Source organism: Callorhinchus milii, unplaced genomic scaffold (genome assembly GCF_018977255.1).
Source record: "Callorhinchus milii isolate IMCB2004 unplaced genomic scaffold, IMCB_Cmil_1.0 Scaffold7, whole genome shotgun sequence".
In the NCBI taxonomy this organism is placed as follows: Eukaryota; Metazoa; Chordata; class Chondrichthyes; order Chimaeriformes; family Callorhinchidae; genus Callorhinchus; species Callorhinchus milii.
Window position 1 is genome coordinate 1,616,500 of NW_024704748.1, and position 16,351 is coordinate 1,632,850.

Below are 16,351 nucleotides of genomic sequence, written 5' to 3' on the forward strand. Positions count from 1 at the left end.
CACGGGTGAATCGCGGCAGCCAATTGTGCACAGCAGCGTCCCACAAACAGTTGTGGACTGAGTGAGCAAATAATATTTTTTTTAAAAGGGATTATTACCCCCAGAAAACAATCTGCCAATCGACCAGCAACTCACCGCTCGGTAAACAGAGGTGTGCGTGTGGAGTAAGAAAACTTGCCCAACGTTTCACCCTGCCCAGGAGTCAAACCCAGGTCCTCTCGCTTGCGAGGCGAGTTCTGTAACCACTGAGCTGCAGGACTGCAGGGTTGGGTCAGTACAGCATCAACCAGGTTACACACACCAATGTCCAGCTTTAGTAATGGCATCAGGTGGATTACAGACGTCACTGTGCATTGCACCTGGCAGGGCCTGGTTTGCTTGGTGGAGTTTTGCTGACATTCCTGCTCGAAATTGACCAGCCTTATCAATCATGACCACCTTGTTTGTACGCATGAGATTCCTGACCGGATCAAGGCCCAGCAGTTCGAAACACTGCGGTTTCAATTTCTTTGCTCTCTCCCGGGAGCGAGAGAAATTCCCGACTCGGGACGTCGAGCTATCCAGGCCACAGGAGTGTAACGATTCCCCCGATTCGTGATCCTGAGCAGTGGGCTTCAACGGCGTAACAACTTAGTATATTTGTGGGGCATAGTAGCTTCAGTGTGGCATACATAAAACAGGCGACAGGAGAAAACAAGCGAAATGCCGGGAGAGATCCGAAACATGTAACGCAAGAGTGTTCAGCGTGCCTCAGGTAAATCAATTAATGAGAGAATCCATTCATTTGACCCTCGGGTAGTTTTTTTTCTTCCCCTCCCCCACCCCCACCTCCAAAATTGGGGCACGTTTCATTGCGGAAATAACTGCGTAGACATCGCATCGGAAAGAGCTGCTCTCGGCAGCCCGCGCACATTTCCATATCGTCACGCTTCGATGTGATTTCGTCAGATTAACACGTGGTCCTCGCGTGGGAAACGTCAAAGGATTTTTTTGGCGGGAGGACGGGATCCAAATACATCCTGCCAAAGATGTCAGGGGCAATGATCGACTTCCCTGAGATTGACAGCAGACCGTTCCTTGCGGATGTCAAGATTGTTTGGTTATAAGAGTTCATTTTACAGGGATGCAGATTCAAGCCCATGGCACTTACAAGCTACCCAAAGACCTGACAATTGCTCTCCTGACTGCTGCCTCCTGTTCGACTCTCGTCTCCTCTGCTCCACCATCGGTGGCCGCGCTTTCAGTCACTGCGCCCCGAAACTCTGGAACCCTCTCCCTCAATCCCTCTGCCTTGCCCCCTCCCTCTCTTCCTCCCTCCCCACTTTCAAATCCAGCCTGAAGACCTTCCTTTTAGATCATGCTTACGGTCACCTCCTCCCTCCTTCTCCCCCCCCTGTCTCGGGGTCAGACTCCACCAAGCGCTCAGGAACGCAACCCAGCGTGAAGGGCGCTATATAAATGCAAGTTGTTGTTAATGTCCTGTGTTTAACTGAGCAAAAGCACTCTCTGGCGTATCCATCACTATGATTCTACCTGCAAGTCCAATTGATATTGAGCGATTTTCTCTTGAATGATTTTCTGTCGATAAAAACTAAAATGGGATCTATCAATTCTCCAAGAGAATTCTCTCTCGGACACATACAGCCGTTTAGATTAATTCAATCATCATACAGTCTTTGTTCACTGTATAGGAAGCCGGGCGAGGTTATACGGTTTGAATTGCACAGCTCTATTAAATGTCTTACTGTGAATATGGTTGACGGTTTCTAACCCATTTATTTGACTGATTAGAAGGAGTAGCATTGACCATTGCAGCCTTTTTTATTTTAAATGTACAGTCCCAGTAAAAGACCCAGCCATCAACAACAACAACAACTTGTACTTATATAACGCCCTCCCCGCAGGTTAGGTCTCACAGTGCTTAACAGTGGCTTTGTTCCCATCTTTCTGCTCAAACCAAATGGTCTGTCTAAAGCTGCGAATCATACATGTGCTTAGATACGTCCTAATGTATCTGCACAGGATCGTCTGGCCTTCGCTTTACAGCTGACTCACTTCCAACGCACACAGGAAGTGCGCTACTCATAAAAGGTATCGTCAGCCACTGAAAAGATGCTCTGTGACACCTGTTAAAGGATATACGTGCGTTAATGCTAAGGATTGCTCTGCATTGATCCACGTGCAGTCTAAGCGTGTATTTGTATTGGAGTAGAGACAGCTTAAAGTGTTGATATGCCCCCCGCACCATAAATGCAAACTTGCTTCCCAGGCTTTGTATGGGCTTCCCCAAATCCCTCTTGTAGGTTTGTGGTGAGAATCTGCATCCCTTAAAACAGTGCAAAGAGATGGAGACAGGACAGATAGAGAGACACGGCTACAGCCCAGGCTGAGACACTGACATGGACATTGTTCAACTCCTACCTGGAAGATGGAAATGTTTAGGGTTCTGAGCATAAGTTGGGGTTAGAGGCCTGTTGTCTGACCGCAAGGGGAGAGGGGAGTTTCGCCCGCTGGATGGCTCATTGCCTCCAATGTAGAAGAGTGAAGGATATGAGAAAGGGGGAAGAAATTAAATAAAATCCAAGTGTTACACAACAAAATCGAAACAAACAAGTCATGAAATAACTGGAGCAAATCCACAGGTTACTTTGCAGCGGGGTGACGGTGACTGCGCAGCAATAACGTGTCAATTTAACCATCAAACTCCACTCGTGCTTTCAACGGCAAAATTGTATTAGTTGGAAAAAAAAGCAAACTCTAGCTTAGTCGTGAACTAAAAAACTCAGGCTGAAAAAAACAAGTGTACATGCCACTTTATTATCCCTCCGAACAGAAATCTCTCGCAACGATGCTACTTTCATTACTCCTTTGTGGAGTCGTTCTATAATACTATAATACATCACCTTTAAGCAACTTATTAATACAGTGATTCACCATTGAATTTTAAAGGGCTAAGGGACTGTCAAAGGATTAAGGGACTCGCTCTTTTGCTAAACAGATTAAAACTTTACCAAACTTTAGGTGACATTTAATGCGGGGAAAACTTGATGAACTCCTTCATTTGGAAAGAAAGTGATTTCTACCTAATCTGGCAATTATAGACGACAATGAACTTTCAAGGCACATAATCCTAATGCAATTTTTTGAAAGAGCTTCTCTTGAAGATGATAATTAATTTGGTTTTTTCTGTCAAAGTGGAAGGAATCTAATATTCCAACACAACACGTGTGGGAAAATGATGAAATCTAGGACAAGAATCCTTACTTTTGCAATTTTTGAGGGTGATAAATCCATGCAGATATATGAATATCGTGGTTTTGCAGAAGATTTAACAATAGCAAATTAGAGCATTTATTTTAGGAAATATCTTGGGGCACAGTATATAGTTTGGACTGCCAGGATGGTGGAAGGCAAACTAGATGGACCTTGGTCTTTTTTGGTCTAGCAATTCTTACGTTCTTAATAGTAACGGGGCTGGTCCATTGGATTTTACAGTGTGGACTTTTACCCTTGATTGGCGTCAGCATTCTGCAGTACAAATGTTCTGAAAATACCATTTAGCGTTCCAGACCCGAAGATCAGTCGGCCAAAGACGTCACCAGAGGTTCGGTTTTGTGGTGTTTCCCGTAGTATTGCTAAGGCAATGGGGCCCTAGGCCAACCCGGTGGGGCTCGCTCGCAGAGGTGCTTCCGATACGGGAGCAGCAAAAGGGAACGGGTGAGTGAGTTACCGGTTAAGGGGTGCAGTTACGGCCAACAATATTTTCCAACTGAACAAGCGCCTGATATCAAGCATCATCATAATAATAATAATAATCATAATTTGGTCACTTATTTCACGGCTGTTTGTGGGACACTTCTGTGCGCAATTGGCTGCCGCGTTCTTCTCACAAAATATACACTCAATTCGCTTTACAGTATATTCTGTGAAGCGCTTTGAGACATCTCGAAGACGTGATAAGGCGTTATATCGAATGCAAGGATTATTATTATTATTATTTTCATGCCCAAGCACAGCGATCTGGCTCTGAAGCCTGGTAAGGTCTCTGACTCTAAATCCAGCTGAATCTTAAAGCACTTGCTGCCGTGCTGTTCACTTTCCATCTGAATCCCAACCCAACAACGCTCACCATCCCTTGTTCAAGAAAAGCCCAGGAAAGCCATCAGGCCGACTGATGTGTGATTAGAACGGGGTGGGTGGTAGAGGGGAGAGACTTGTTTGGGTTCTTTTTCTCTCAAAGCTCCCTGTTCTTTCCCTCATTGCTTTAAGGGTTCAAGCACAAACTCTTTCCAATTACAAGCTTTTCAAAATTTATCCCCAGGCAAGAAAGAGACCCTCCCAGCACCCCCCCCCAACACACACACGGCAAACAGAAGCAATCAGGCAGTTCTCAAGTATTCGCAGGCTGTAAACGAAACCCTGGGCACTCACATACCTATGTAGAACGAAGCAGCTGTAACAGATGGTGAGAAACAGAAAGGTGAACAGGATAGAATGCAAAACGGTTTGGCGCTGGAAGCCTAGTGCAGGAGATGAAGAGAGTGCATTCCAGTTGGAGAACACACACTGTTGGGTGTGAACTCCAGAATGCAGTACACGCAGCAAATGATCTTTTATATTATCTATATATATATAATTTTGAGTTTTCCAACACTTTTTCTGCATCAGTTTTCTCTGTTACGTTCCTCTTGTGAAAACAAACTCTACCCTTTCTTTCCTCCCATCGCCTCCTGCCCAATTGCATATTAAAAATTGTCGCCTTGTTTATGTCAACCAGAGACACTGACTGACCCTTGGGTGCACTAGCGCATGTCCATCGAGGCAACAGAACCAGAGGACAACAGGTTTAGAATTCCAATGGGTACTGTTTCGAACAAACCCGATGAGGTATATATTCCTTTCTGTTCAATAGAGAGGCAGAGTACAAGATCTGCAGTTACGATCATGTTGAGGTCCTTAGCTTTAGCTGCATATATTACATCTTGACAGCTATCAAACTCTTTCGTCAGTTTAAAGAAGTCAGAGATCGGAAGACTGCCACTGGAGCCAGGATTTAGTCGTTCTTAAGAGTGCAGGAAAGGAGCATAAATGTGCATGAATTTAGAAACCCACTTTAAAACAAGCTCTCCCGAGGAAGGACTCAGTTGACCAGGTATTTGTAGCACCTTGTCAATTGGGTCAGGAAAGGTGGCTTTCAATGATTAAATATTAGCCAGTTTTAGAGACAAACAGCCAGGTGTCACGTAATCTCTTGAACAGCCTTTCATATGCACTAAGGTCATGGGTGCTTGCTAGCAAGGTGCAGCTCTAATCTTTGACATGGCGGTGAAGTTGAATTGGGATGGGGTTGAACCCGGCCGCAAATCTGCAGGTACAGAGCTGAGCAGACTGCACACCACTGCACAGCAGCTCTACAGCAGGAGACAGACATTGCGGGGCAACAATAGATGGTTCCCTTACTCTGGTTTTCAATGTGATTCCCTCTGCAATCAATTAGTTTGTCGCTCAACCTCAACGCAGCTTCCCAGAAATAACCATTCCTGGCCATTTTACTAACCACATGGGCAGGGCAGCCCAGCGAGATACCAGTGCGCAAAGCGTGACTTTACCAGACTCTGGAATAATGGGCCTTACTCAAGCGTGAAATGCCAGGAAAGCCCCAAAGCACGGTCACTACAGCAGAAAGGTTTGCTCCATTTGAAATGCTCTTTTTTGTCATTCAGCACTGAGAGGTGCAGTATCCAGCACAGTGACAAACTGACATTACACCTGCCTGGTCAAAATAACTGGGGAGGAGGGAATGGGGGGACAGAAAGCAATCTTTAAAGTATATTTCATAGGGTTCCCTGTCAGGTAACTGCCTGGCTCTTAAAGCAGAATTTTAGAAACATATTTCTGCCAAGTAGATATAGCTGCACCACATCAGATCGTCGAGCTGTTTGACTTACCAGGTCTGTGGAAGTGCTGTGGAGATCGGGCTACAGTGGGTGTGTAACAGTGGCGATTGTAGACAGGGGAGCTTATGGAGCCCTGACTGGAAGATCTGTGCACCATTCGATCGCGGGCATCTTGATAGCCCTAAAACAAACACAAAATACACTCAGATCCCAGCAGTGTGGTTCGACTTACAATCGGCAACAACAGCAACTTGCAGTGATATAAGCGCCCTTCGCTCGGGGTAGCGGCCCAGAGCGCTTGAATCGACCGTCTTCAAAACAGATTTCATTTATTGCTGTATTTATTTACTATTTTACTTATTTATTATTGAAGCTTATTCACGTTTTTTGAACAGAATTGTTACGGTGAAAACTGAACGCTCGATAAAAAGGCACGGGACTACACGGACTGAGGTGTTACTGAATGAAAGCTGATGGTGAGATTCAAAAAGGTTTACCCACAAAACGGCCTACTGCCTTCCCACTTTAACAAGAGAACCCTGACCAGCTGGGAATAGGTGACCCAGATAGTACAGGCCATTGGGGAACGGAGAGAAAGGAAGGCAGGCAGGCAGTTTGTGTGTGTGTGTTTGGGGAAAGGCAGCACATCATACGTCAATAAGATTATAAAAATAAAAGAGGCATTTCCAATTCAGCCACTCTGTGCGACTCCTATTAGGAATGATTGCTTTTCAAGAAAACTTTCTATAACTTTACAGCGCAGAGGGATTAGATCCACACTGGCTCTCAGAGCAAGGTGTTCATTCAATCCCACTGCCCTGCCTTATCCCCGCAACCATTCAAGCTTCTATCCTTCATGTACCCACACAAATGTAATTTTGTATTGTACCCAGAGTTTGCAAACTCTTTTGAAAGAGAATTGAAGTAGTTGCTTGTAAAACGGTATCAAAAGATATTAGGAGCGAGTCATTTACAGAACTAAAAGAAAGAAAACGTAATGGCCAGAAAGGTGTCTGTTATACAACATTCTATGATTCCATGCTCGAGATTATATATTGTAATATCAGTTTTGCATTATTATAACATATTAACTTTTAACCGGGCCAAGATTAGCACTATTTATATAACATTTCAGAGCATCCAGAATTTGGCAAACTGTTGGATTCAGTCTCATTTCTTGATGTCAGCGTTCTATAATTATCAAAAGAACTTACACAAAAATAGCTTTGACGTTAAGGTTGTATTTAAGAATTTTGCCAATTTCTGGACACTCTCAAGTACTGCATAAACAGAATGAATCTAAATCCAGGTGGCATTTCTCCCCCAAACATTTCTTTGAAAGCACTGTTCTTCTTAAACAACAATAACGTGTGTTCAAAAAAAAGATCTTGCACGAGTAACAACAACCGATGCTCAGTCAAGTGACATGCGTTGAGTTAAACAAAACAGTTCCTGTTTGAATCAACGTCACCACTTCTTCATTCAAATAAAGTCTGCGTAGAGAGGTTCCTAACATCCAACTGACAGGGGTTACATTCTGGAGGTGGTTCAATCATTATTTACTCTTTAACCGTGTTTGAGACCCAAGAGCAGTGTGACAAGACAAGGTGGCTGACAATCATGGGGTGGGTGGACATGAGATAGCGGAAGTGAAGCACAAACAATAAGGCAGAGTTCATCGTCTGACCATGTTGGCGTCATGGTTAACAATGCCCTCGGTTTTCTGAAACTGGATAGAGTGAAGTTCAATGGGGGGGGGGGGAGAAACAGAGAGACCTGGGGGTTCACATAAATCTTTGAACTTGCAGGACAAGTTGATGGAGCCGGTTTAAAAAGAAGCATCGGGGATCCTTGGCTTTATGAATAAGAAAGGCCTAAAGTACAAAAGCGAGGAGGTTATGCTAAACCTTTAAAAATCAGCGCATAGGCCTCAGGAGGAGTATTGTGTCCAATTCTGGGCACCACACTTTAGGAAGGATGTCAGGGCTTTGGAGAGGGTGCGGAAGAGATTTACCAGGATGGTACCAGGGATGAGGGACTTAGGTTATGTGCAGAGACTAGAGAAGCTGGGATTGTTCTCCTTGGAGCACAGGCATTACCATCAGGTGGACGATAACTGCTCATACTCTCTCCCCCACTACCCCCACCATCTCCCCACTGTCCCACATTAGGCAGTGGTTCATTCCTGGTCAGAAAGAGAGCCATATCCAAGGCAGTGAGTTAGTAGCAATGTCAGCAACAGCTTAATTCCTAGTTGTTTTCTATTACATTTCTCTTATTTGACATGGCCAAAAAAAATGTCTGTACAAATCCAGTGATATCACTGTGATCACATAGAGCCCCAAGTCAACAATGATTTTGTAACCAATGTTACAGCATTTCACTTTTGCTACAGGCATTAGATTAAAGCACAGCTCCATTAGTAATTAATCCAGTTGAGACATTTTGACAGTGTTTTTTTTTAACCAGGGAATCAATATTAGAAAATTGAACAGCAGGAAAGGCGTTAGTCATAATGCAGTGGAGTTTTCTTCAGCGACATCCAACATGAACTTGTCTGATCAGAGTTCACAGCTTGTCTGATCTACCGAAGACTGATCCAGCTTACGCAACAACAAGAGTAAAGATGTGAGCTGAACGCAAAGGGATTTACTGACCTCAGCTGAAGGTGTGGGGGAAAGTGTCCTTGGAGACTGTGAGATATTAGAAAAGAAAAGTACTTGTAAAACCATTTGTGAGACGTGACAGAAATTAGTTGTGTCCTTGCAAGACGTTACTGTACGACTGTTTCTGGTTAGTGTCACTCAGAGACACACACAAACATGGTGTTTATGAAGCGCAACTCAGAAACACAACACAAATGTGCCACCACAAAAATGTAATGTTACAACTAATAAAATGAAGATTTCTAGAATAATAAGGCACAAATTAGCATCAATAATAAAGGGCCTTGCCTTATAATATTCATATATATAAAATATGGATGCTGTATATATATACACACACACAAATACAGATATTTAACGTAGATGATAAAAATAAATGTTCTGTGTGTGCAGAAGTGTTTCGACAATGGACAATGCTTACCTAATAGCCAATAAGTATGGAATTTAATTCTGATGTTTTATTAAGCAACACTTCCATTATACCTCTTTCCTCAAGTCAAAGTTGCAGCCAGCACAACAAAGGGACTTAAAAAGATTTGTGGGATAAATTCTAGGTCCAGCATCAGCTAAATGTCCCTCCGCTCCCTCCCTTGACTCCTTCGAGACACGTCTCACGACCCTCTTCTTCTACTCTCTCAATACTCACTCTCCTACCCTCCACCTTTCCTGATCCCAGCATGGGATCAAATCCCTGACCGTCCAGAGCCTTGGGACGTCCTCCCGACGTGAAAGGCGCTACACAAATGTAATTTTGTATTGTATTGTGCGTCCACTAGGTGGCAGCACATCCCTCTTGATAAATGGTTTGTCCATGTCCAGCTCTGGCATCCACCAATTTTTGTGGTCAAGAGGTGGTGAGAGTGACTGTGAACTGCTCTCCCGAGAGCGACAGCATAACTTTCTTTCCTGTTCAACGTTTATTATCTGGAAGGGACAGGAACAAACTTAGGTTTGTTTCTTATACTGTGAAAAGCCCTTCAGTCCTCAAGGGTTAAGCTCTATCTCGGCAGCGTGTCGATACAGGTTTAATCCCGACTGTGACTCCTTGCCGGTCCCCCACCTTCAGCGTTGCTGTTTGAAGTGTTTGTTCTCTGAACTAAACACTAGACAAAACACTAGACTTTGAGTTACGGAGGAGACATCTAATCCCTAAAATAGTCACACATTTAGAACAGGCTATCAGGAATAGTGAGTCCTGAAGGGAAACGGGGAACACTGAGCTGGATTCTTGTAATGGGAGTAGGTAGCAGTTTAAAAGGCCATTGATGCTTTGATGGGCGGACGGTGAGGTGAGCGTTCTGGAGGGACGAGATCGGGTGGGTAGAAGGGCCTATCTCATCCAAATTGATCAAATGTAATTTTGTTCTTGTTGTTGTTGTGAAACTGAGGCTCGGGGAAGGTTAACCTGACAGAACAGTGGGCGTGGTTTATTGGAAAACTCTTGCTCACTGGATGTGGCAAGGCTGAGGCCATCTTTGAGAACAGTTAAATGGAGGAAAAACAGGAATGACATAAAGGAGTGTAGTTACTCACTCAGTCTCAAAGAGGTACAAGAGAGGACAAAACAGCATCACACCAGAGCACCCAGGTAACAAGCACTGAAATCTGGGAGTCTTGGTATCTGCCCACGTACATCTATCTCTCGGAGAACCATAAATATTGTTTGATGCATAGTGTGAGTGAGGTTGATCTCAACCAAGAGACTAGGGATGAGAGAATTAACCAGGGTTTCTGCTCCTGAAAGCTATCGAGCGACCCTTCCCCCCTCTGTTTCTCTATTCAGAGGACTGAACCCACACCCCATCCCACCATAGGTAACAACAGAAACACTTAAAAAAATACTTGACTCATTTGAAAATAGGAAAGGCGGCAACAGTGTCTTGTTTCATGTGTGTGTGTTTGGGGGAAGAGGGTAGACACACAACAGCTAGAGTTAGAATTAAATTGTTTCGGGCCTTTGAAATAAGGTGGTGACCTTATTAGCAGGGTCATTAGAAAAAATACTTCATAGGGCTTTTGACAGGACTCCCACCAGATCTGAAATTTCCCATATAATAAGAATAATCTTTGGCATTTGATCTCGCGCCTTATCGCGTCTTCCAGACGTCTCAAGGCGCTTCGCAGAACACGCCGTAAAGTAAGTTGACCGTATTTTGTGGGCGAAACAGTAGTGGCTTGCAGGTATCAAGCAGAGAACTGGAGTGACCTCAGAACTTCTATCGCTGTATGCACTGTATCCGCTTGCTGTGAGTGAAGGAAAGCCTGTCGCACATCTCCATCCACACCCATTCACAGATGTGCAAAGGTTGACCAGGGCGGTTTGGCTGTATATAAATGATGTGGAAATTTTACAGCAATGTACAGTTGCGTACTTCGCAGGAATAAATATGAATATAAAGCATCCTCGATATGAATTCATTCTTGTGATGGTGAATCAATGAAGGGGAAGGAATTACACGCCCTACCGTGTGGGAGGAGTGAATTTCAGAATGACTGCAATTTAGGTCAAAGTTTTTGGCCCTATTTTCCGCAGGTTTCTACTGACCGTGCCAATGAAGCCCAACGACTGGAGAGTTGTAATTGTTTATTGCACGAATGTTTGTGTGCAAAGAACGGACACTTGTCACCAACTTACTATTTCACTTTGAACAATCGAGCCATTGTCACTTCTTGCGTACTGAGACTGTCAACAGAGAATCAGCTTTTAACATCCAGCATAGACGGTGGTACCCCCTTTTTATTACTTCATCTCACGGTTTCTAAAGCAAAACATAACTACATGTGTTCCCCCACCACCGCCCACTCCCCCCCACCGCCCCCACATACACACAGATTACTGTTCGTTCCTCTGACTGACAGTATATATCATCAGTGATCTAAAAATTTGGAGATTCATGGAACGTACACACACACACATAAACACACATGTGTACACATACTCACATGTACCCACACACACACACACAAATACACGTTACTACTTAGTGGATGTCTGAGACATAACGACGAGAATGACAAATTATCTAATCTGTAAAGTAATAAATTGCGATTTTTTTTTCTCTTTGTAACTTTCAATGGAGCACATGTACCAGCACTGATTTGGGTGAGAAGGTGTCCCCGATACTTTACCTCTCCAACGCTGGGGCGATCCTGACGATCATCGAAGTTGCCTCCAAAATACGGCTCATAGGTGATCAGGTCAGGGCGCTCTATGTCATAAATAGCCTTAACTTTGGGGATGGCAGCCAAGTCCTTGTAATCAAGGATTTCATTATCCACTTTTGCCTGGAAGGAGCAAAGACAGGAATAAATAAGTTCCCCCCAAGCAGCGCTTAAAGGCAGTCCCTTTGCTCAAACTCCAGTTAGGGAGCGATTTACAGTAACAGTTCAAGAAGCAATAACAAACGGTTTCTGCCATTTTGTCAGAATGGCCTTTTTAGGCATTCAGCCATTTAGGGCTCTGGGACGCTAACCCACGTGAAGGGCGCTATATAAATGCCGTTGTTGTTGTTGTCTTTTGTTGCTTTACCCTAATAAGTACCAGCAAACAAATCTTGTTTTAACTTAAAAGCTTTTTTTTTGTGCGCTAATTTCATCCCATTTTCAACCGTTCTTAGTCTTCGGCTAAGAACGGCTCAGAGCTTCGAGGGACGAAATGTGTAGAAATACATAGAATCGGGAATATGATCTTAGCAGCCAAAAGCAATAGCCACAAGATCAAAGAACCAACATCAAAGGCCAAGGAGATGAAATGAGATTTTTGCTTCAGGCGTCCTGTGCAGTGGATGGCGAGAATGACGAATTATCTAATCTGTAAAGTATATTTGCTGTGTATTTTACAATCTGCTCGACTGTTTTTTGCCTTTCAATCGTTAAATAAAAGTGTATCACAGTTCAACCCGCAGAAAGACACCTGGTACGTTATGGGCAGGTGGTGTTATAATGATATAATAATAATCCTTGCATTTGATGCAGCGCCTTATCATGTCTTCAAGACGTCTCAAAGCCCTTCACAGGATATACTGTAAAGTGAACTGACTATTTTGTGGGTGAAACGCGGCAGCCAATTGCGCACAGCAGCGTCTCACAAACAGTCGTGGATTGAGTGACCCAATTTTTTTATTAAGGGATTATTACACCCGGAAAAGCGATCCGCCTAACGATGAACAACCAGTTTCCTACTTACTGCTCGGTAAACAGAGGCGTGTGTGTGGAGTAAGGAAACTTGCCCAACATTTCGCCCTGGCTGGGAATCAAACCCAAGTCCTCTCGCTTGCGAGGCGTGCACTCTAACCACTGAGCTACACGACTCCACATTACCTTATATCGTCTTATTATGTTTAAGAGATTAAGACGGCAGGAAGAAAGTTCATTTTTACGGAACATTGTCGAGCGCAAACGCCATGAAGCGTGTCGGAGATACGCATCGTCAGTTGGGAAATAAATTACCAAAGAAACTGAGAAAACAAAAGTTGCTGCACTCACGTAAATCATGTGCCCAGGTGAGCCGGGTACACTCGAACCAGGTCTGGACGAGATACTTTCAGAAGAAGATCTTATTGGCTGTAACGAAAAGTCGATTCAATTGGAAAAAGGAAGAAGGAAAAAAAAACACCTTAATCTTAAACTTCATCTCAATCCCCTTTTCTTTCCTCATTTCCTCAAGTACCCTTCCTCTGCATGTATTCATCTAATTCTTTTTAAATGCAATTCTAACAGACATCGCATATCCTGACCACCCTTTTGAGAGACATTTTCCAAATCTCTCCTATTTGCCCTCACCCCAGTCACAATATTGAATTCATATCCTTGTGCCTCCCCCGCCCCCCACCCCCCAGTCCGTTTCCAACAGAAAAGCCTTTCACGATGAACTCTCTCGAACTCTTTCATTATTTTAAACACCTCGATCATACCACTCCCTCAACCTTCCGGCTCAACTCTAGTGGTAGGCAAAAAATTATACTCTATTACTCAACAATGTTACCCAACACGGTGACACAACCTGTGATAAAGAGACAGTTCCATTCTTAATAATAATAATAATAATCCTTGCATTTGATATAGCAGCTTATCACGTCTTTGAGACTCCTGAAAGCGCTTCACAGAATATATTCTTCAGGGCTTGCAGCTAGAAAAATTAATAAGCAAGTCACAGATAGTGTATTTAATAGAGTGTGTTCAATATAGGTGGCTTGACTATGTTGGTTTCCTAATAAATTTGTCACCAAGAGGCATTTGTCACCAAGGGTTCAACCATAAATCCAGGTTACCAGCTTAATTTTTCAGCCTCCTGTAGTCATTACAGTTCTGAAGGACGACAGAGGCATTCATCATTTGCAAATCCCTGACGTCTTCAGAAGAAAGCCTGCCATATTGTAACATATTTCATACCAGTCTGTAAAATACTTACGCGTTAAATGTTGTTTCGTACAGAATAACCTCTTCGAGCCTCAAGGTTATGCCATAATTTGACCATATAATAAATTCAAGGTAAACCCAATGCAGATTGTCCAAGGAATCTAACCATTTGAATTGAAAGGAAAAGCCTGGATCCAGGAAGGAGGAAAATAATTCAACTTGGGTTTCCTCTCCTGATCACTTATTCAATCAATCTCGTGGAAAGTGTGTAATGTAGACACAGGGTGAGGATTTGGCCACATCAGTCACCTGCTGACACTCATTGACGTAAATTACACTGCATTGATCTTGCCCCACACATTAAGCGTCAAGCACCAGAAGGAAGCTAGCATGTACGGCTATGTACAGCATTTACTCACTTCATTGCAAACAACTGGCACAAATGAGACAAATTAAACCGTGGTGCAGTTTATCTACAGTCAATGTCTTGGCTCCAAGCAAGATTCTTACTAAATACATAGGTGTGTCCCCATAATCACTACTCTTTGCTGGCAGACAAGTTGGACTGCATTATAATTTACTCTGCTTCCTATTATTATAGGCTGTCATTTTAATCCACCCCTGTAATTGTCCACTGATTTGCACAGGCTTCACTGAAATGCAGTAAAATGCACCAGAGAAGAAAGATAGGATCATAATAATAATAATAATCCTTGCCTTTGATATGGCGCCTTATCACGTCTTGAGATGTTTCAAAGCGCTTCGCAGAATATACTGTAAAGTGAATTGACTGTATATTTTGTGGGCAAAACGCGGCAGCCAATTGCGCACAGCAGCGTCCCACAAACAGCCGTGGATTGAAGTGACCAAATTATTTTTTATTAATTTTGAAAGAATTATTACCCCCGGAAAAGTGATCCGCCAGTCGAGTAACAACCGTGTTCCTACTTACTGCTGGGTGTGGAGTAAGAAACTTGCCCAACGTTTCGCCCTGCCGGAAATTGAACCAAGGTCCTCTCGCTTGCGAGGGGAGTGCTCTAACCGCTAAAGTAGGCTACAGGACTCCACGACAGGACTGTCAGGTTTAGTTTATTCGTAAAATGTGAATGAAAATGCAAGATCCAGACTCACATTCACATAATTCACATCAACTCTAGGTGTGTGCCTGACCTGAGCAGAGATGGCCAATGTGCCAAATCAGTGGTGGCCATGATCTAAAATCCCTTGTGCAAGCGGAAAAGATTCCAGAATTCATTTCATTACGGATTGCGACTCCGGTCATCTCCAACCGGCTCTCAGCTTCTGGAAGCTCTGAGCGGCGAAGTTCTGACATGGACCGGCGAACAATGAGCGACTCCTGACACTTCTACAGTCAATGAACGGGATTATGTTTCAATGGTCTGCATAACACTGCCCGCAACATTAACACGTGCGTTCCAGCAAAGGGGATTTGCAATGGTGCAAACTGACCCATTGAACTGAAAGCAAACCGCAGCAAAGCCACACAGAGTTAGTGATGCACTGTTTGTGTTTTTTTTCCCTCCAGCTCTTTCTCCGCTGAATTATTCAGTAAACACAAACCTGCGGGACATCCAGTGAAATTACCTCGAAAGAGTGGCGATTGATTAGTGGAGAAAGCCGCACAGTGAGGCGAACAGAACCAATACATTATGCAAGTGTTGGTGATCCGCACAAAAGAAAGCAAGAGAACTAAACGTCTTATCTTTCGTACTGTGCACTATGTTTTCGCACGTTAGCATTGTGTGTCACTCTCTGATCTCTCTGGAAGCACAAGATGTATTGCGATAAGGAAACTCTGTTAAAGCCCGACAGCGAGACAGAGGCAAACCTTGCTTGCTTCTTGGGCTAAGCAAGGAAAAGCAAAAGTAAAAAAACAAAAAAAAAAATCCAGCAACACATCGGATAAATTTTCAGTAGGCGAAACATTTATAAGCAATTCAGCTGAAGCCAAACGGTGGTTAGATCAGTTGCCTCACCTTGGTCGCAACCACAAATAACACAAATCCTAAATTGAAGGATATTAATACAAAAACAACAAATGACACCAACGTGAATCTTGCATCGCTGATTAAAAAAGCCCTAAATATTAAAGTAATTGCGTGTGTGTGTGTGCGTGTACTAGACAGAGATTGCACAAGTCCCAAAAATGTTCTTCGAATGGGTGTGCCCATATTTTTTCCCCAAAAAATGATACTTCATGTGGATTACAGCTGGCTGAACATAATAAATGTTGAATGTCGATGATGGGTGGAGACCAAACAGAGGATTTTCTTTCTCTCTCAGCTGAATTCCATGTCACACAGGCCTGCTGTTACACTGTCTGCGTCCCTGCTGATTCATATCCAGATGTTACCTGCCGCTGCCTTGTTGTCTAAGCAGTCAACATGCTTGGAGTAAAGGGTCGAGCAC

At 43.6% G+C, this 16,351-nt stretch overlaps 1 protein-coding gene across 12 annotated transcripts in view; it reads right to left on the reverse strand.

Annotated features, from left to right (window-relative positions):
- ablim1b (actin binding LIM protein 1b) overlaps positions 1-16,351 on the reverse strand; it is a 125,173-nt gene that overhangs the window by 13,239 nt on the left and 95,583 nt on the right. For 2 of the 12 annotated variants that reach the window (XM_042336951.1, XM_042336944.1), the window contains exons 9-15: positions 13,049-13,126; positions 11,693-11,848; positions 11,199-11,246; positions 8,555-8,590; positions 5,949-6,078; positions 4,436-4,453; positions 2,422-2,526 (exon numbers count right to left, since the gene is read on the reverse strand). In XM_042336951.1, coding sequence (XP_042192885.1) covers positions 2,422-2,526; positions 4,436-4,453; positions 5,949-6,078; positions 8,555-8,590; positions 11,199-11,246; positions 11,693-11,848; positions 13,049-13,126 — 571 coding nt within the window. The remainder of the gene's footprint in view (positions 1-2,421; positions 2,527-4,435; positions 4,454-5,948; positions 6,079-8,554; positions 8,591-11,198; positions 11,247-11,692; positions 11,849-13,048; positions 13,127-16,351) is intronic. The other 10 variants (XM_042336953.1, XM_042336948.1, XM_042336954.1 and 7 more) reach the window with 7 other exon arrangements.